Source organism: Chelonoidis abingdonii, chromosome 1 (genome assembly GCF_003597395.2).
Source record: "Chelonoidis abingdonii isolate Lonesome George chromosome 1, CheloAbing_2.0, whole genome shotgun sequence".
NCBI classification, from domain to species: Eukaryota; Metazoa; Chordata; order Testudines; family Testudinidae; genus Chelonoidis; species Chelonoidis abingdonii.
The window spans coordinates 364,469,378-364,490,259 of NC_133769.1; the positions used below are offsets into that span (position 1 = coordinate 364,469,378).

Sequence of the window (20,882 nt, forward strand, 5' to 3'; positions counted from 1 at the left end):
GATCAGTGCCATTACAGAACTGGTGTCAAGTGGCTACAAACAGAGAACCGATATAAAAGTAAGAAACAGAAGTCAATTCATCATCAAGTGGATCTAAAGGGATTTTCACAGGGCAGCAAAGATCCTGGAAGGACTGATTTCAAAATAATTGGCCTGGTTTTCATCTCACTTACATCCGGGATTTCCATCAACTTCTAAGAAACTCTGTCATTTACACCAGAGCAAGTGAGATCAGAATCAGGCCTGCTACCTCACCAAGAAAGATTTGGGGCTAGATCCTAGAAATGCCGGTAGCTTTCCCTGTGTGAGGAGTCCCACTGAAGTCAATGGCACTTACTCATGTGAGTAGAGTTAAGCAAGTGGATAAGTGTTTGCAGATTCTGCCTCTGTAAGGGCTAGATATGTACTGCTTGGCTAAGTGCCGACTGGGGGGGTGGGGGAGGAGAAATAAGGTAGCTGCTTATAAATATACTACTTTGATAATGCTATATATTGTATTATACTATTACTTACTGATTTTCCAGTAGCACCAAGAGGCCCTGAGATCAGACACATAGTAAGAGCCAGGCTGTGCTCCAAGGAGCTGACAGTTTAAACAGACATGACAAAGAGTGGAAGGGGAAACTGAGGCACAGAGAAGCAAAGTGATTTGCCCAAGGTCACCCAGAAGTTCAGTAGCAGAGCCAGGAGCAGAACCCAGGTCCCCCAAGTCTCAATCCAGCACCTCAGACACTACACCACAGGACTTTCTAGAACTATTATCAGGAGGGAGAGCCACAGGTTAATCTGGGGCCTCTAGCACATCAGTAATACAGCAGAGATGCTGCACAGCTTGCGGGTGACATGCACAGACATGATGTGGAGTAGCGTCGGCATCTGCCTCCAAGCTGGTGCCTGCTTGCTCCCCAGGGCAGAAGCGACGCTGTGGTGCTGATTTATGAAGGGAGGGATGTGTATGCTCCTGGAGCAGCTTACAGAGCGAATGAAGACAGCTCACTCACCCACACACCAGCTACACCGGGACTTGCCCAAGGAGAGGAAATATTTGAACAACTTCTCCAGTTGACACTGCAAAGAATGCTTTAAGGAAGCTGCTTGGATGGTTCCCTGAACTGAGAAATGGCCAAGATGCTAAGCTACTACTCCTGCAAACACGGGCTCTTCAGTGACCATGTGTGGTCATGTCCTTAGTATCACCTTTAATAAGACAGCACCAGTGTTCCCTCTAACATTTCCCACCCATGTGTGGAATGAATTTTGTTATGTGCACCAACATGCAGGCACATCACCTCCATATTGGTGCACATAACAAAATTCATGTGGTGGAGGTGGGGCTGAGGGGTTTGGAGTGTAGAAGGGGGCTCAGGGCTGGGGCAGAGTGTCAGGGTGCAGGGGAGAGGGGGATGAAGGCTCCAGCTGGGAGTGTGGCTTCAGGGGTGGGGCCAGGGATGAGGTGTTTGGGCTGCAGGCTACCCCAGGGCTACGGCGGGGAGAGAGGATTCCCCTCAGCTCTCTCTCCTCACAGCAGCACCTGAGCTGGAGGGGGAGAAGCGCCTCTCCCCGCTGCAGCAAGTCCGGACTGAGTTCAGGCCGGGGGAGCAGCACCCCTCCCTTGGCTGCGGCAGGGCTATGGCAGGTCCGGGCTGGGTGCTCTTCCCCCAGCTGCAGCAGATCCAGGGCTGAGTTGGGGCTGAGGGAGGAGTGGCCCTTCCCCAGCTGTGGCAGGTTCCCTGAGTGTCTGTGTGGCGCTCAATAGGCTGCAGCACGGCCATGCAGCTCACAGGGACCTTAGGACAGCACCCTCAGCCGCATAACTTTCACAGCAGATCCCCACCTCCCCCTGCCCGCACCCAGAGTAAGTTCTCTTTTGTGTCTGCATAATTCTTAATGGACGGGCCTGTATGAGAGAGAGACAAAGTCGGTGAGGGCACATCTTTTATTGGACCAGCTTCTGTTGGTGAAAGCGACAAGCTTTTGAGCTCCACAGAGCTCTTCTTCCCCAAAGGAGAGTTAGTGGGTTACAGATCGGTGTCAGGAGACATAAAACCAGCGTCCCTTAGAGTCTGATTTTGGGGGTCCAGCTTAAGTCAATAGAGACCCCGATTTTGTGTCTCATGACAACAATCTGTAACCCACCAGTTCTCCTCAGTCCTATGACTGCAAAGGTGTCAGCTGCCCACTTCGTTCTGAATGGCTTCTTACAACATGTGTTAACCCCTTATGCTTCACAATCTGTCTACCTTGCATTGAGCTGTGACGCTGAGAGGTGCCTTCCCAGACCTGGCAAAGAGCTCGGTGTGTCTCTCTCCCCTCCCTTGTCTCTCTCCTATCCCGGGACCAACATGGCTACAACAACAGCACTGCAAAAAACAGGGCAAATGCCCACATTAGCACTAGCTGAATGTGCCACCTCCCCTGGCAGTCTCAGTAGAGGGACCAAGGATTGACAGGTCTGTCATGGTACAATTCCCCACTCTGAACCTTAGCGTTCAAAAGATGAGGTACCAGCATGAATTCCTCTAAGCTAATTACCAGCTTAGAACCGGTAGCGCTGCCACCAACCAGGAATTCCAGTGCCTGGTACACTCTGGTCTCCCCAAAACCTTGCCTGGGGACCCCCAAGACCCAGACCCTCTGGATCTTAACACACAAGAAAGAAACCCTTTCCCCCACCGTTGCCTCTCCCAGGCTTCCCCTCCCTGGGTTACCCTGGAAGATCACTGGTGATTCAAACTCCTTGAATCACAAAACAGAGAGGAAATTCACCTTCCCCCTCCTTCTCTCTCCCCCTCCCAGACTCTCCCTGAGAGAGACAGTAATCCTGCACAGAGAGAAAATTAGCCTCTCTCTCCCCTCTTCCCTCCTTTCTCCCACCAATTCCCTGGTGAATCCGCTCCCCAGACCCCGCCCAGTCCCCTGGGGTCAAGCACCAGATAAAAAACTATCAGACTCTTCTAAACAAGAAACTTTTAATTAAAGAGAGAAAAACAGTAAAAATTATCTTTGTAATTTAAAAAATGGATTAGGTAACAGAGTCTTTCAGCTATAGGCAACTGGGATAACCCTCCCCAGCCTAAGTATGTCAAGTACAAATTAAAAAATCCTTTCAGCAAAATTCATACAAATGTTGAACTCCTTTCAGCCAAATACACAATTGAAACTCCTTCCAGCCAAATGCACAATTGCAAATAAAGAAAACAAACATAAGCCTAACTCGCTTTATCTATCTAGTAACTCACTATTTTGAACTATAAGAGCCTGTATCAGGGAGATTGGAGAGAAACCTGGTGCACGTCTTTGGTTCTCCCTCTGAGCCCCCAGAGTGAACAACAACCAAACACTAAACAGCACACACAGAACCTTCCCTCCCTCAAGATTTGAAAAGTATCCTGTCTCCTGACTGGTCCTCTGGTCAGGTTGACAGCCAGGCTTACTCTAGAAGCTTGTTAACCCTTTATAGTCAATCTCTGGTCAGGTGACAGCCAGGCTTACTGAACTTGTTAACCCTTTATAGTCAAAGAAATATAAAGTACTTCTGTGCTATTAACTTTTCTTATCTGTTTATGACAAGGTCTGTGGAGTATGGACTGAGCAGTCCTCACTCTGGGCCACATCCTCAGTGGGTGTAACCTGTGGAGCTGATTTAACCAGCAGGCGTTTTGGCCCCTGGCAGTGGTGCATCTGGCTCAGGGTGGTGGTACCTCAGTAGGACGGCCATGGAGAGGCTGGCACAGCTGCCTGGGCTGTGGCCAAGTTCTCAGTCTCAGATGGAGTGACCCCTAGAAGTCCCGGACCCTGAACCAGAGACACCCGAAAGAAGAGGCTGATTTCGGAAGCCCAGGCCTCGTGGAGGTGAGAATCTCCGAGGGCGGGAGGGGGGAGCTTACTCCGCTGGAGGACACTGCTATCCAGATTTTAGCTTTGTAGATCCTCAAAGCAGAAGAGCTGGAAGGCAATCTCCTCACATGCGTGATTCACCCCACACTCAAACAGGCAGCCAAACAAGAGTGGCGCTGACGCCTCCTGGCACACAGCCAGGTCCGAGTAACCACACGCCCCTTGGTACAAGAACCAGGGGTGCTCCCACTTGGCCTCGTTCAATGGGGAACGGTTGAGGTAGATGCCCAGATTGACCCGCTTGCGTTTACTCGTTGGGTGGGAATAAAGCAGCCATGACATGGTGGTTCTTTGGATGGCGGAGGGGACGTTCTCACCGTTCAACAGGCAGGTCATCTTGGAGGCTGAAGCGTCTGGCCCTTCTGCGCCATCCGCCTCCAGAAGCCCTGTTGTTGGTGTGAAGCTCACCACACTGCCCTGGCAGCCGTGAGGCGACTCGCACAGCTTCTTGCATGAGGAAGGGCGCTTGAATGTGAGCCCCTGGTCTGTGCTGAGCGCCGCTGCCCGGCACCGGTAAGGGGTGCGGGCGTTGCAGTAGAGCACAGGGTCGCAGGCCTGGCATGCCACCTCGGCCACCTGGCACTCCACCGTCTTCATACCCTCAATCAGCTCACCCTTGTGCCAGCGCTGCCCGCCGTCGTCACTATAAAAGACCAAAGACTGGGGTTGGGTCCCCCAGGGCAGTGGCAGGTGGCAGCAGCGAGCGGTAATGTGGTAGGCGTAAGCCGGAATCACCAGCCGCCCAGAGCGGAGCTGTACCCCGTGCCCAGGCCCCACCGCAAACGTGGCCCAGTCCTTCAAGTCTTCCCCAATCACCTGCTCCGTCAAGTCCGTTAACGAGCTCCAGGTCTGGCCGGCGTCTCCACTCCAGACGTAGCACAGCCGGGCGGCATTCTGCCCAGTCCAGATCTGCCATTGCTCTGAGACGTGCTGCCTCACGCAGATGAAGAACAGGAAGACAGTCTGACTCTTCCACTCGTACACCGGGCAGGGGTTCATCGTACGGTGACCCGGTAACACTGTGCTCGTCAAGGGCTCCCTGGGACCCCACTGCAGCAGGAGAGAGGGGGCGAGAACAGGTAGGTCAGAGGGGTAAGCGAGTGGGGCCCACTCCTTAGTACATCACGATGACCACCCAGCACTGCTGATTCAGGACTGGATGGGCCATGGAGCTCACACTTTGCCCCACCACCAGGGGGAGCTGTTGGGCCCTCAGCACTTCTGAAAACCAAGCTGGTGCCAAAACAGGGATTGAAGAGCCTCATTTTAGGCTCTTGGTTCTGCCTTCCCCTAAGGGAGCATGGGGTGGGCTGCAGCAGCTCCCCTGAGGGCTGCGCTGGCATCTGCTTTAGTGGCTTGGCTCTGCTTTTCCTCCCTGCGTGGATCCAGCCAGACACAAGCTGCCTGCAATTGGAGACAAGACACATGCCAATCACGCAGTCACTAGCACCGTGGGAAAAGGACTGTGGCAATCCCAACCAGTTCCCCGGCCCAGCCCAGCCTCCACCTCCTGAGCTGCTCTCCTGGACGTCTACACTGCGTTTGGAGTGAGCCTCCCAGCCCAGGTTGGCAGTAGGGTTCCCAGAAGTCCGGTTTTCGACTGGAATGCCTGGTCGAAAAGGGACCCTAGCGGCTCCGGTCGGCAGTGCCAACTGGGCCATTAAAAGTCCAGGTGGCGGCGCAGCAGGGGCCCGGAACTAAGGTAGGCTCCCTGCTTGCCCTAGCTGCATGTGCCTCCTGGAAGCTCCACTGGGACCCGGCATCCCAACTCCCTGCCCCAGCTCGGAGTCCCCTTCCGCACCCAAACTCTCTCCTGGAGCCCGCACCCCCCAACACCCTGCCCCGAGCCCCCTCTTCGACCCCAAATCCCTCATCCCCACACAGCACCCCAACTCGCTAATGCCCCAACACACAGAGATCTCCCGCTCCCCCAGAGACTCATGCCCGGCAACGCCCCCAACAAAACAAAAAAAACACACAACAAACACAACAAAAAAAAAAAAAAAAAAAAACTAAGCCAACCCCCCCAAAAAAAAAACCCCCCGAGCCCTCTGCTGCTCCTTCCGCACGCCCCCCCAAGGCACACAACCTCCCACCCATCCCCTGGGAGGTTCTTGCCCAGCGGAAAAACCAGTATGCACCCAACACAAAGGTTTGGGGGACCAGGCGAGCGCGGATCACGCCCCCTCACAGGGGAACCACGCTTGGGGACAACAAAAAAGGGGGGAAGGGAAAAACAAGGCGGAGCGCGCACAAAACGGCGCGGGGGGGGGCGATGGGAGCCCCCTCCGGCACCCTGAACTCCTCATTTCTGGCCCCACCCCAGAGCTCGCACCTCAGCCGGAGCTTTCACCCCCTCCTGCACCCCAACCCTCTGCCCCAGCCTGGTGAAAGTGAGTGAGGGTCAAGGACAGTGAGTGATGGAAGGAGGGGGGATGGAGCGAGTTGGGGCGGGGCCTCGGAGAAGGGGTGGGGCTTTGGTGAAGCGGTGTTCGGTTTTGTGTGATTAGAACTAGGGTGACCAGACGTACCGATAAAAACTGGACTGTCCCGATATTCAGTTGATTGTCCCGCGTCCCGATGGTTGTACGGTCGGGACACCGTTTGTCCTGATATTTTGGCTAGGGGCTGGAGGAGTACACTGGTGAGCCCCCCTCCACCCCATTTTTTTTTTCTGCTTCAGCAGCAATCCTGCTTTTTTTTTTCCTTTGGCCCTGCCCCCCCATATGTCCCGATATTTTGTCCTTGTCATCTGGTGATCCTAATTAGAACAGGGGTTCTCACAACACATTTTTTGGTGGCCTCAGAGTCCAGCCACTACCTCTCACTGGTGGCTCCACTGACACTTTTTCCTAAAATACTTCATTAACTCTAGGAAAACAATAAAAAATGTACAGATTCACCTCCAAGTCATTGTAATTTATATTTGTAGGGGTTTTTTGGCAGACTCAGTACTGAAAATAATGCTCCCCTCCCTGCTATCCAGGACTTAAAGGGGCCTGGGGCTTGCCGTGAAAAGTGCTATTTGTATATTTGTTAATATCACAGCAACTTTAGCTGCCTGGGAGGCTATGAAAAGTGATAAGTGATATTAACAAACATACAAGTATCACTTTTCAGGGATAGCTAGTAAGTCTGCTGTGAAAAGTGACACTTGCATGTTTGTTAACATCACTTTTCTCAGCAAGCCCCAGGACCCATTAAGCCCTGGATAGGGGGGCAAAGGGGAAGCAGCAGGGGCCAGAGATGATAGTGGGATGGATGCAGAGCCGGGGGAGGCAGCGGGGGCCCGAGGCAATGGGGGGATACAGGGCATAGGAGGTAGTAGGGGCCAGAGGCAATGGGGATGAGTGATGATCTCCACTATCGCGTGGTCCAAGTCAGGGCCTGGTGTCTGCTGCCATGTGGCCAGGGCCGGGGCTCAGCGCCCGCAGCCAGAACCCGCAGTTGGGGACAGGAACTGTGTGGCTGGAGCCAGGGATCGGAGTCCGCTGCTGTGCAGCCAGAGCTGTGGGTCAACGCCCAGGGCCAGGGCCTGCAGCCACACAGCTAGAGGTCAGAGCTGGGTGCCAGATCCCAGGGGTGTGTGGCTGGGGCCAGGAGTTAGCGCCTGCCGCTGCATGGCTGGAGCCAGCGTTTGCTGTTGCGTGGCCAGGGGTCGGCATCTGGGGCCAGCTCCCACCACCACGTGGCAGAAGCCCGGGAACAGAGCTGTGGGTCGGCACCTGCTGCCGTGCAGCTGGGGCAGGGGATCTGCACCAGGGGCTGGGGCCGTGTGGCTGGAGAACAGGGCCAACGCCCGACACCGCACGGTAGAACTGGGGGCCAGAGGCCAACTGAAGCCCCACAGCTGGAGTCGAGGATCAGCATCTGCTGCCTAGCCGCCAGAGCCAGGGGTTGGCGCCCAAAGACCTGTAGTTGGAGCCCACTGCTCTGAGACTGGGGCTGGAGGCCAGCGCCTGCTGCCGCGCAGCTGGAACCAGGGGCCGAAGGCTGAAGCCCCACAGCTGGAGGCCAGGGCCACGTGGCCAGAGCGGGGGAGTCAGTACCTGCTGCCCCATGGTTGGAGCCAGGTTCCTGAAGTCCCACTGCTGGAGCCTGCTGCCCAAACCCCCTCCCCACAATGTGAGTCAAGAACTCACCTTGCTCCTGCAGCACTGTGCTCACCTCTCTGCAGAGGCGGTGCAGAGTGGCACATCCAGGAGCAACAAGGAGGGAGTCGGAGGGGACAATGGTTTGCCATTCCCCCCCCGCTACCCCCCATCAGGCTGTCGTGGCCGCATTAGAGAAACGTTGGATTAGAAAGTTGGCAACCCTAGTGGGGTAGCCGGACTCACGCGAGCGGTGTAGACAGCGCTCTGAAGTTGTGGCTGGGGCTGGTGCTCGGGCTCTGAAGTCTAGGGGACATGGGCTGGGGTTGGCTTCAGTCTGAGCTGCAACTTCCAAGTGCTGTCTACACACCTATCTTCAGAGCAGCAACATTTCTCACTCAGGAGAAGCATCTCGGCAATGAGATCAGGGCCTGTTTTCATGGAGGTTTGAATCGGACTTTGAATTCACTGCTCTACTCAGGCAAAAGCCGGCAGGAATAAAGAAGGCTCGCACCATGCCCTGGGAGGGAACAGCTTTCAGCGTTCGAGAGATCAGCTGGGATGGGAACGAAGCACCTAGGTGAGGATTCTCCACCTAGAACGCCCTGCCCCAGCCCAAGACACGGTGGGGTCCTTAGCAGAGACAGACCGATTGTTGGTGTGGGGGTGGTGGTCCAGCACCAATGGGGGGGCACATGTGGTTGGTGCTTAATAAACCATGAATAATCATCTAGCCAAATGGAGAAGGAGAGAAAAAAGGCTCTTGTAGCTGCTGGGACTTCCAGGAATAAAATAGACCCAGGAGCCCCCCCGGCCTATCATTAAGAGCTGATGATGCACTGGCCCTGTGCAAGACATATCCAGATGTGAAAAGTCTCTGCCACAGAAAGCTTGTAAGCTAGACACAGGGGCGAGGATGCAGCAGAGGATTCTGAGAAGGGAGTTAGATTGCTGTCGGCAGAGGAGGAGAGTTGATGGGGGCTTGTGGATGGAGCCCTCCCCCATCATATTCCTTAGGAGTGCGATCCTGCAAGATGCTGAGCAGCCTCAACTCCCTCTGGACTTCAAAAGGCAGGTAAAGGCCCCCGGCCCCTCATCGGAACGCTCTACCCCACACAGGAGCCAGTCCTGCACCAGTATCATTAGCTACTGGGGGGTGAATAGCCTGGAGTGCAGGTATCCAGGGAGAGGCACAACCTTGGGAAGTGCTAATGCTGAGACACCTTAGGCGGAGAGTGGGCAGCAAGCGAGGGGAGTCTGCAGGGAAACAATGCACAGGGAATTACCTCGACCGAAGTCCCTGTCTTCCGACCTCGTCTCAGCACCAGGTACTCAGCGTCCTCGTCTCTGGCAGAGAAGCGCTTCTCTGCAAATGCCAGGAGCGTGTCTGAGGGGATATACAGCAGTGCGGGGATCCGATAGATGACCCCACTCTGCAGATCCTGGTGGAAGAGAATCGCCTTCCCAGAGCTCATCGACGCCTTGATCATGATGTCTCGACGTAGCAGAAACTTCAGCTGGGAGAGAAAAGGGATCAAGGGAGTTAAAACAATACGAGCTACAGACCTTCCCTCAGCCACAGAGCTGCACCCACCTGCTCAGACAGGAAACATACTGGACTCCTCCTTTCCCCATCTCTGCCATAGACTCACTGCACCAGGCAACCAGCTCAGGGACCAATGCTGCAAGGGGTTCAGTGCAGACTTAGCTCCTACTGATTTCAATGAGAGCAGGATGCAGTCCTGATCAGCACGGGGTGGGGGCTAAGACAGTGAGTTAGGGCCAAATTCTGCTCAGTTACGCCAGAGTAATTTCTGGCTCTGGGTTTACACCAGCGTCACAGAGATCAGAACCCGGTCCCCTCTGTCTCCAAGAGACAAACAGGGGCTTCCTCCAAGCCCAGACTTTCCCAGCCCCAGCCCAGGGCAGCAATTTACCGCAGCCGGTGCCTGCCCTGCTGAGGGGATCCCCGCAGCGCGATCTCCAATGCAACCGGCTCTGGCCTCTTCCTCCCTCCTGGCCCGGCTTTCTGCTCTGCCAGCGAGACGGGGCAAACTAGACCAGGGAGCCTAAAAACAGCAAGAGAAGAGAAAGAGAAGCTCTAACCCTGGCAGGGATTGAAAGCCCTAGCGAGCCGAGCCGAGCCGAGCGAGCTCACCCCCGCTCCGCCCCTGCCCCCCGCAGACACGGCGCGGTTCGCAGACGCGCTACAGCGCCCCACCCCCAAAGCGGCCTCCGCACCGCCCCCCGGCATGGCGAGTCCCTCAACAGACCTGCCCCCCCGCCAACCCCGACTGCCGCGAATCCGCCCCCCCGCAATCCGACCTGCCCCCCGCCAACCCCCACTGCTCACCGAATCCCCACCCCCGCCATCTCCGACCTGCCCCCGCCAACCCCCACTGCCCCGAATCCCCCACACTGCCATCCGACCTGCCCCCCCGCCAACCCCCACTGCCCGAATCCCCCCGCCATCCGACCTGCCCCCCGCCAACCCCACTGCCCTGAATCCCCCCACACGTCATCAGACCTGCCCCCTCACCTCCCACTCGTGCAACCCGGAATCCCCCCCACCCCATCAGATCTGCCCCCATCTCCCATTGCACCGAATCCCCCGCCCCCATCAGAACTGCCCCCACCTCCCTTGCACCGAATCCCCCTCCCACTGCATCCGACCTGCCCCCCGGCACCCCATTGCCACGAACCCCCGGCCCCATCCGACCTGCCCCCCCACCTTCCATTGCACGAGTCCCCATCAGATCTGCCCCCGGCGCCGAGTTCGACTCCGCGGGGCTCGGGCACCGCGAGCAGCAGGACCCCCTCGCAGCTCTCCCCGGCTCCTCCTCCCGCGGCCGGTGTGCAGCTGAATCGCTCCCCCGGCACCGGAGGTAAAATCTAAGTCGATGGCGGATCCGGGCTGCTCTCGCTAACTGCCCAGATCCTGAATGGGGGAAAGGCCCATGAACCCCGCAGTCCCTGGGGTGACCCTGGGGGCCCTGGACAGCCCTCGGGCTCAGTCCTTCTGCCCAGCGAGCCCCAGCCAGGGTCCCAGCCAGCAGGGACCATTGTGATCATGGACTGTGCCTCCTGCATAGGCCGGTTTACCCTCCCTAGTCCGATATTTCCAGCTCTCACAGTGCTTCACAGCAGAGGAAATCTCCTGGCCCTTCCCCGGGAGATCGATGGGAAAACTAAAGCACAGAGCAGGGCCGTGACCTGCCCAGGTCTGGCAGGATTCAGGGGCAGAGCCCGGACTAAATCTCAGTTCTGGGATTATGCTCTAACCATTAGGCCAGGGTGTTTCCAACCCGTCTGCTGAATTTTCGCTGCAGGCTCTTGGCCTCTCAGCTGCACAGAGAACCCCCAGCGCGCTCTCCCCCAGACTGGTAGGTCACTACTCTCTGCCTTGTACTCCTGTAGCACCTCTCATTTGCACCCCTCAGTCAGGCCACGTCTAGACTACCCGCGTATCGGCGGGTTAAAATCGATCCCTGAGCGCGTTATATCGATTCCGGACTCCACCAACCCAACGGAGTTCCGGAATTGACATGGTGAGCCCGGACATCGGATCCCGCGTGGTGAGGACAGGTGAGTAAATCGATTTTAGATATTCGACTTCAGCTACGTTATCACGTAGCTGAGAGTTGCGTATCTAAAATCGATTTTCCCCGTAGTGTAGACCAGCCCTCAGTCCCTTCCTGATTCTGGCGTCAGGCAGTCTTGCTTCGCCACCTAGTGGAGCTTTTCCATTTTTGAAGCAGGTGAAGGAAAGAGGAATGATAGGGAACAATCAACATGGATTCACCAAGGGCAAATCATGCCTGACCAAATCTGATTGCCTTTCTATGATGAGATAACGGCTCTGTGGATATGGGAAAGCAGTGGATGTATATATCTTGAGTTTAGCAAGTTTTTGATACGGCTCCCACAGTATTTCGCCAGCAAGTTAAAAAAGTATGAATTGATGAATGAGCTATAAGGTGGCAGAAAGCTGGTTGTACCGTTGGACTCAACGGTAGTGATCACCAGCTCTATGTCTAGTTGGCAGCTGTTATCAAGTGAATGCCCCTGGGTCAGTTTTCTTCAACATCTTCACTAATGATCTGGATGATGGGATGGATTGCACCCTCAGCAGTTCATGGATGACATTAAGCTGGGGGAGACTAGATACGCTCGAGGGGTAGAGATAGGATCTCCAGAGAGACCTAGATAAATTGGAGGATTGGGGCAAAATAAATTGGATTGTAGATTGCCACGTATTCGCAGGGGCAAAAAAAAAATGCAGGCCTGTTATTTACCAGGCTGCACGGCAACGACTATAGGGGTAAGAGGCAAGGACGAGTATGGGTCACGAGTGCAACAGAATCAGAAGGCCAGGCACGAGCACATGCAGACACCACAACAAAAATTAATCATTTAAACATTTATTGGGGATAGTACAAGGGGTAGAGAGCAGCTATGACTAGCGAATAGAGTTAACAAACCTAAAACACCACAATGCCTAAAATATCTACTAACAATATTACAAAACAAATGCAGCATTTAGTAATAACTGATATCACTACAATACAAACCACCAACACATCACGACCGGCAAACGTAGAAGCTCTATTGAAACACGTGAGCTGAGAGAGAGGCTTCGAGGTGATCAGGCTCGGTTACGGCATACACGGCAACACGGATACACGGTGACAGGGGCGTTTTCTCCTCTCTCTGCCTGCACATGCAGGGCAACCCCTAAAATACCACCCTAGACATCACAGAAGTGTCAGGAGTGGACAGCCCCAAACCCTGTGCTGTGTTCGCCCTCTGATATTGGCACAAGCAAATGTTTTACAAATAGGGAGCATGGTGCCAGAAAAAGTCTGGCTTTGCCCCAAAAGTAGGTAATGCATATTGTGTAGAATGGGTTCAACACTGAATGCAAAGGAAGAGGCCAGGGCAATACCGGTTGGCAAGATAACAGGATGCCAGACAGGAACGCATGTCTAACATGGATGAGGTGTAAATTCGAGGACAAGTGCGAAGAGATCCTAAGGAATGGGTTTCAGTCACAGAGACCCCCTTGGGACTGTCACCTGACATAACTGGAATTACCTTTAGCCTGTTGTTTCGCTGCAGCTTGGGACCTCCAGACCCTGCCTTCTTGAGTCAGACACGCTGCACACCGACGCAGGTCTGCCATGCTGCCTAAAGCCAGGCTTTACAAAAACTGCCACAGCATGGTCCCCTATTCTCCAGCACCCAGACACCCACTCCCAATGGGATCCCAACCACAAATACAGTCCTTTTACTCTCTAACAGGCTTATAGAGGGTAAAACTCATAACATTGTCTGCCCTCTGTATCACTTGATTAGAGAGAGGGTGCACAGCTGTTTGCTCCCCCAGGTATTCAACACTTACTCTGGGTTTACTAATAAACAAAGTGATTTATTAAGTAGAAGAAGTAGGATTTAAGTGGTTCCAAGTAATAACAGACAGAACAAAGTAAGTTACCAAGCAAAATAAAACAAAACACGCAAGTCTAAACCTAACACATTAAGAAACTGATTACAAGTAAATCTCACCCTCAGAAATGTTCCAATAAGCTTCTTTCACAGACTAGACTCCTTTCTAGTCTGGACCCAATCCTCTCCCCTGGTACAGTCCTTGTTAGTACCAGCAGACATCTTAGATGGAAAGCCGGGATGTTTTCATGACTGGAAGCTCCCTTTGTTCTGTTCCACTCCTTTTATATCTTTGGCACAAGGTGAGAATCGTTTGTCTTTCTCTGGATTCCCACCCCTCCTTCTAAATGAAAAAGCATCAGGTTTAAGATGGATTCCAGTATCATTTTTATAGTGGGGATACTGCACCCCCCTTATGCATGTCCGCTCCCCCTCCACCCCCTAGAGCTGAGGCTGGGAGCAGGGCCGTGGCTCTGGGAGTGGGGACATGGACAAGGGTAAGGAGGCCAAGGCTGGAGCCACAGCTGGGGGTGGGGGTGGAGTCCCAGGCTCAGGGTCAGGAGAGGACCCCGCATGTGGGGCTGGGAGCAGAGCCACGAGGCACGGGGCTGGCAGCCGGGATCCTGGGCACACGTAAAACCTGGGGTTGCTGCAGCACTCCCCAGATTCCTAGTTCCTGCACCTATGAGTTGATGTGATTCTAACCACTTAGGGGTAGTGGTGGACATTAAGCATTTCGATTGGAAGGGCATAAGAATTTTAGCACAGGGCCATGGCACCTCCACCCTGACAAAACAGTTGTCACGACTCCACAGAAATTATTACACTCATTCCTCGGGCTGTAGTTTGCCCACCCGTGCTCTAGGAAGTCCCGGACCCGGAACCAGAGACACCCAAAAGAAGAGGCTGTTTTCGGAAGCCCAGGCCTCATGGGGATGGGGATTTTCAGGGGTGGGGGGGTGCGCCTCACTTACTCCTCCGGAGGACACCGCTAGTCAGATTTTTGCTTTGATTCAGGCTTCTCCAAGGAGCTTTGGAGATCCTCAAAGGAGAAGAGCTGGAAGGTGATCTCCTCACACGCATGATTCACCCCGCACTCAAACAGGCAGCCAAACAAGAGCGGTGCTGATGCCTCCTGTAATACGGCCAGGTCTGAGTAACCACACGGCCCTTTGTACAGGAGCCAGGGGTGCTCCCACTTGGCCTCGTTCAATGGGGACTGGTTGAGGTAGATGCCCAGGTCGACTCGCTTGCATTTATCCATTGGGTGGGAGTAAAGTAGCCACGACACGGTGCTTCTGTGGATGGTGGCGGGGGTGTTCTCACCGTTCAACAGGCAGGTCGTCTGATGGGCCGGGGCGTCTGGCTCTTCCGCGCCATCCATCTCCAGAAGCCCTGTTGTTGGTGTGAAGCTCACCACACTGCCCTGGCAGCCATGAGGCGGCTCACACAGCTTCTTGCATGAGGAGGGGCTCTCAAATGTGAGCCCCTGGTCTGTGCTGAACGCTGCTGCCCGGCACCGGCAGGGAGTGCGGGCGTTGCAGTACAGCACAGGGTCGCAGGCCTGGCATGCTACCTCGGCCACCTGGCACTCCCCCGTCTTCATGCCCTCAATCAGCTCACCCTTGTGCCAGCGCTGCCCGCCGTCGTCACTATAAAAGACCAAAGACCGGGGTTGGGTCCCCCAGGGCAGTGGCAGGTGGCAGCAGCGAGCGGTAATGTGGTAGGCGTAAGCCGGAATCACCAGCCGCCCAGAGCGGAGCTGTACCCCGTGCCCAGGCCCCACCGCAAACGTGGCCCAGTCCTTCAAGTCTTCCCCAATCACCTGCTCCGTCAAGTCCGTTAACGAGCTCCAGGTCTGGCCGGCGTCTCCACTCCAGACGTAGCACAGCCGGGCGGCATTCTGCCCAGTCCAGATCTGCCATTGCTCTGAGACGTGCTGCCTCACGCAGATGAAGAACAGGAAGACAGTCTGACTCTTCCGCTCGTACACCAGGCAGGGGCTCATCGTGCGGTAACCCAGTAACACTGCGCTCGTCAAGGGCTCCCTGGGACCCCACTGCAGCAGGAGAGAGGGGGTGAGAACAGGTAGGTCAGAGGGGTAAGCGAGTGGGGCCCACTCCTCAGTACATCACAATGACCATCCTGTATGGCTGCCTCAGGGCTGGACGGGCCATGGAGCTCACACTTTGCCCCACCACCAGGGGGCACTGTTGGGCCCTTGGCACCTCTGAAAACTAAGCAGCTGCCAAAACAGGGATTGAAGAGCCTCATTTTAGGCTCTTGGTTCTGCCTTCCCCTAAGGGAGTACGGGCTGGGCTGCAGCAGCTCCCCTGAGGGTTGTGCTGGCTTCTGCTTTAGTGGCTTGGCTCTGCTTTTCTTCCCTACCTGGCTCCAGCCAGACACAAGCTGGCTGCAATTAGAGACAAGACACATGCCAATCACGCAGTCACTAGCGCTGTGGGAAAGAGACTGTGGCAATCCCAGCCAGTTCCCCGGCACGGCACGGCCTCCGTCTCCTGGGCCTCTACACTGCATTTGGAGTGAGCCTCCCAGCCCAGGTCGGCAGTAGGGTTGCCAAGTTGTTCTCCCCCGTCATAGTCCTTAGGAGTGCGATCCTGCAAGATGCTGAGCAGCCTCAACTTCCTCTGGACTTCAAAAGGCCCCCAGCCCCTCATTGGAGCACTCTGCCTGGCACAGGAGCCAGCCTTGCACCAGTATCATTAGCTACTGGGGGGTGAATAGCCTGGAGTGCAGGTATCCAGGGAAAGGCACAACCCCGGGAAGCGCTAATGCTGAGACACCTCGGGCGGAGAGCGGGCAGCAGGCGAGGGGGGGCTGCAGGGAAACAATGCACAGGGAATTACCTTGACTGATGTCCCTGTCTTCCGACCTCGTCTCAGCACCAGGTACTCAGCGTCCTCGTCCCTGGCAGAGGAGCGCTTCTCCGCAAATGCCAGGAGCGTGTCTGAGGGGATATACAGCAATGCGGGGACCCGATAGGTGACCCCACTCTGCAGATCCTGGTGGAAGAGAGTCGCCTTCCCAGAGCTCATCGATGCCTTGATCATGATGTCTCGACGTAGCAGAAACCTCAGCTGGCAGAGAAAAGGAATCAAGAGAGTTAAAACAATACTAGCTACGGAGCTTCCCTCAGCCACAGAGCTGCACCCACCTGCTCAGACAGGAAACATACTGGGCTCCTCAGGCAGAAGAAGCAATAAGCCTGAGCCTTAAAGGCAGGAGTGCATGAACTGCTTGCTGCAGAGCTCAGCCATACATGGTTACAGCCACCTCCAGCTAGGCACATCCTTATTTCAGTTTCCTTTTGCTGCTATTTCTTTTGCTCCCAAGTCCCCAAAATGGACTTTGTCTCCTCCGTGCTCTGATGCCGCCCAGAGTTTCCTGCACACTTCAAAGGGAGATGGGGCAGTTTAAGCCCCACATTGAGCTTTTGTAGATAACGCTGGAAGAAATGCAATCACGACATTTTTAATTAGTGTCAGTGAGAAACTTCGGCCTCTCTTTCAAACAACTCCACGGGGGGAGGGTGTGCAGAGCCAGGAAGTGAAAGGAACAGAAAGAGAAACCCGAAGGGATCAACCTAGATTAGAAGAGGGAGATTTTACCTTTGTTAAAAGAAGAAAAAACACTGGCCACAGCGAAATGTGGATGAAGGCAGGATGGCCCTGTGGTTAAGCCACAAGTCAGGAGATCTGGCTTCTTTCCCCACCTCTGCCATAGACTCATTGCACCAGGCAACCAGCTCAGGGACCAATGCTGCAAGGGGCTCAGTGCAGACTTAGCTCCTACTGATTTCAATGAGAGCAGAATCCAGTCCTGATCAGCACGGGGTGGGGGCTAGGACACTGAGTTAGGGCCAAATTCTGCTCAGTTATGCCAGGGTAATTTCTGGCTCGGTTTACACCAGCGTCACAGAGATCAGAACCTGGCCCCCACTGTCTCCAAGTGACATCGGATTCTTCTGTCCTAAGTGCAGGACTCTGCACTTGTCCTTGTTGAACCTCATCAGATTTCTTTTGGTCCAATCCTCTGGCATGCGCAGTGGCTTGGTGCAATGGGGGATGGCAGAGGCAGGTCTGATGTGGGGGACTCAACACAATGGGGGGCCGGTCTGATGGGGGTGGGAAGACTTGGCTCATTGGGAGGTGGGGCCAGGAGTCCCTCCACCCCCATCAGACCTGCCCTAGACGCCGCTCACCGCAGACTCTGCTCCGCACTCATGGCTCGGTGGGGCTTGGGCACCGCAGGGAGCAGCAGGACTCGCTCCCTTCCTGTCTCCAGCTGTCTCCTTCTTCAGCCAGTGTGCAGCTGAATCGCTTGCCCTAGCACCAGAGGTAAACCCTAAGCTGCCAGGGGAATCAGGCTGCTCTCATTAACTGCCCAGATCCTGGCTGGTGTAAAGCCCTGTGAACTCCACAGTCCCTGGGGTCACAGGCGCCAACTCCATGAGTGCTCCGGGGCTGGAGCACCTACAGGGAAAAATTGGTTGGTGCTCTGCACCCACCAGCAACTTCCTGACCCACCCCAAGACCAAGCTCACCTCTGCCTCCGCCTCCTCCCCAAGCGCACCTCGTCCTGCTTCTCCCTGCTCCCTCCCAGCACTTGTGCCGTGAAACAGATGTTTCACAGGGCAAGCGCTGGGAGGGAGGGGGGAGGAGGAGGAACGGGGTGCACTCGGGGAAGAAGCAGGGCCAGGACGGGGATTTGGGGAGGGGTCCAATAGGGGCAGGGAGGGGGCAGAGGCAAGGTGGGGTAGGAGGCGGGAGGGTGCGAGCAAATGCCTGTGGCTGGGGTGACCCCGGGAACCCTGAGCCAGTCCTCGGGCTCAGTCCTTCTGACCCAGCGAGCCCCAGGCAGAGTCCCAGGTCAGCAGGGACCATTGTGATCATGGAGTGTGGCCTCCTGCATCGGCTGGTTACCCTTCCTAGTTGATATTTCCAGCTCTCACAGTGCTTCACAGCAGGGATAAATCTCCCGGCCCTTCACTGGGAGATCGATGGGAAAACTTAAGCACAGAGCAGGGCCGTGACCTGCCCCAAGTCTGGCAGTGAGTCAGGGGCAGAGCCCGGACTAGAACACAGTCGTGGGGCTTGTGCTCTAACCATTAGGCAAGGCTGTTTTCAATACCATGTGCTGAATTTTCGCTGAAGGCGCTTGGCTTCTCAGCTGCACAGAGAAATCCCCAGCACTGCTCTCCCCCAGATAGGCAGGCTCCCAGCGTGGGAACCTGCCTGTCTTGGGCCACTGCTTCTGCCTCCTCCCCTCCCCACAGTTATCCTGTAGCACCTCTCATTTCCACCCCTCAGTCTGTCCCTCCCTGATTCCCCGGCATCTGGCAGTCTTGCTTCACCACCTAATGGAGTTTCTCCATTTTGAGGCACTTGGAGGAGAGGATGTTGATCAGGAACAGTCAACATGGATTCATTCACCAAAGGCAAGTCATGCCTGACCAACCTGATTGCCTTCTATGATGAGATAACTGGCTTTGTGGATATGGGGAAAGTGGTGGACTTGATATATCCTGACTTTAGCAAAGGTTTTGATACAGTCTCCCGCAGTATTCTTGCCAGGAAGTTAAAGAAATAAAAAACTGGCTTGATTGTTGGGCTCAACGGGTAGAGATCAATGGCTCGATGTCTGGCTGGCAGCCAGTATCGAGCAGAGTGCACCAGGGGTCGGTCTGGGGGCCGGTTTTGTTCAACATCTTCATTAATGATCTGGATGATGGAATGGATTGAACCCTCAGCAAGTTTGTGGATGACACTAAGCTAGGGGGAAGAGGTAGATACACTGGAGAGTAGGGGTAGGATACAGAGTGACCTAGACAAATTGGAGGATTGGCCCAAAAGAAATCTGATGAGGTCCAACAAGGACAAGTGCAGAGTCCTGCACTTAGGACAGAAGAATCTCATGCACTGCTACAGACTAGGGACCGAATGGTTAGGGAGCAGTTCTGCAGAAAAGGACCTGGGGATTACAGTGGATGAGAAGCTGGATATGAGTCAGCAGTGTGCCCTTGTTGCCAAGAAGACTAAAGGCATATTGGGCTGCATTAGTAGGAGCATTGCCAGCAGATCGAGGGAAGCGATTCTTCTTCTTTGAGTGATTAATTGCTGATATCGATTTGAATTAGGTGTGCGCATGCCGTGTGCATAGCCGTCAGAAAGTTTTTCCCCTAGCAGCACTGGTCAGGTCGCTGTGGAGTCCCCTGGAGTGGTGCCTCCATGGCACCTAATATATGACCCTGCCAACCTGGTGCCTCTCCAGTTCCTTCTTATTGCCAGTGACAGTGGTTGGAACTGTGGTGTTGCTTTGAAAGTGCTCCATGTTTCCCTCGCTTCTGATTCGAACTGTTTGTATTTTACAGTTGTTTAGTTAAAAAGAGAACTAGATAAATTCATCAATGGCTATTAGCCAGGATGAGTAAGGAATGGTGTCCTTAGGCTCTGTTTATCAGAGGGTGGAAGTGGATGACAGGAGAGAGATCACTTGATCATTACCTGTTAGATTCACTCCCTCTGGGGCACCTGGTAGACAGGTGTCATAAGTAGATAGCTAAGGGTTAATGTTTCTTTTACCTCTAAAGGGTTAACAAAGGGAACCAAACACCTGACCAGAGACCATCAGGAAACTTGGATTTTAAAAAAAACTCAGGGAGGGAAGGTGGGTCTGTGTCTTTGTCTGCGCTCAGCCTATGAGAGGATTTTCTATCTTCAAGCTCTAATCTCAGTTTCAAAGTTTGTGAGTACAAAGGTAGAAAAAACAATAGGCTGTTATTGTTTTTTTGTATTACATGTGTGGGTTGCTGAATGTTTAAACTGAATCTCTTTGAATAAGGCTTTATTCATATTTTCTTTAACAATAGCCCTGTATTGTCACATTAATGCAGAGATCATATTTTAATGTTTTTCTTTCTTTTATAATAAAGTTTCTTTAGACTTTTGGTTTTTCTCTCTGGGTAGGCTAAGGAACGAAAGGGAAGGAAATCTCTTGGTTAGATCACGGAGGGTGAACTCTGCAGCACCAGGGACGGTGAAAGGGAAGAAGATAGAACTTTTCTGTTCCTTGTATTGGCTTGTTCTCTTGTGAAGAAGAGAACATCTGCTCTGGTATTGTATGTAAAGAGGTTGCATCAGTAACTCTCAGGTAGCCCAAAGAGGAAAGTCTGGTGGAGAAGAGAGGGGAAGGGAATGGGTTATTCTCTTGTTGTAGGACTCAAGGGCATCTGAGCCTGAGGTCCCAGGAATGTTTTGGGGAGACCAGAGTGAGCCAAAACACTGGAATTTTTGGATAGTGGCAGCGAGATAAAATCTAAGCTGGTAATTAAGCTTAGAGGAGTTTATGCTAGTACCTCATATTTGAACTCTAAGGTTCAGATTGAGGAATTATACTACGACAACAGGATACTGGGCTGGATGGACCTTT

The 20,882-nt window shown here is 54.2% G+C and overlaps 2 protein-coding genes across 3 annotated transcripts; both read right to left on the bottom strand.

Annotated features, from left to right (window-relative positions):
- Window positions 1-2,955: 2,955 nt before the first annotated feature.
- LOC116825273 (sialidase-3-like) lies at window positions 2,956-11,368 on the bottom strand. 2 transcript variants are annotated; one of them, XM_075061826.1, is made up of 5 exons: window positions 10,720-11,368; window positions 9,926-10,043; window positions 9,275-9,505; window positions 3,493-4,947; window positions 2,956-3,435 (listed from the first exon to the last, which is right to left on the bottom strand). In XM_075061826.1, exons 3-4 carry the CDS (start codon window positions 9,476-9,478, stop codon window positions 3,916-3,918), a joined length of 1,236 nt encoding a protein of 411 aa, XP_074917927.1. In that variant the 5' UTR covers window positions 9,479-9,505; window positions 9,926-10,043; window positions 10,720-11,368; the 3' UTR covers window positions 2,956-3,435; window positions 3,493-3,915. The 2 variants fall into 2 exon arrangements, with proteins under 2 accessions (XP_074917927.1, XP_074917928.1); XM_075061827.1 differs by lacking the exons at window positions 9,926-10,043; window positions 10,720-11,368 and having other exon boundaries at window positions 9,275-9,534.
- Window positions 11,369-13,424: 2,056 nt separating this feature from the next.
- On the bottom strand, window positions 13,425-16,960 carry LOC142045734 (sialidase-3-like). The gene is made up of 3 exons (XM_032781150.2): window positions 16,609-16,960; window positions 16,301-16,531; window positions 13,425-15,492 (listed from the first exon to the last, which is right to left on the bottom strand). The coding sequence occupies exons 1-3, from the start codon at window positions 16,741-16,743 to the stop codon at window positions 14,425-14,427; spliced, it is 1,434 nt and encodes a 477-aa protein (XP_032637041.1). The 5' UTR covers window positions 16,744-16,960; the 3' UTR covers window positions 13,425-14,424.
- Between the last annotated feature and the right edge of the window lie 3,922 nt (window positions 16,961-20,882).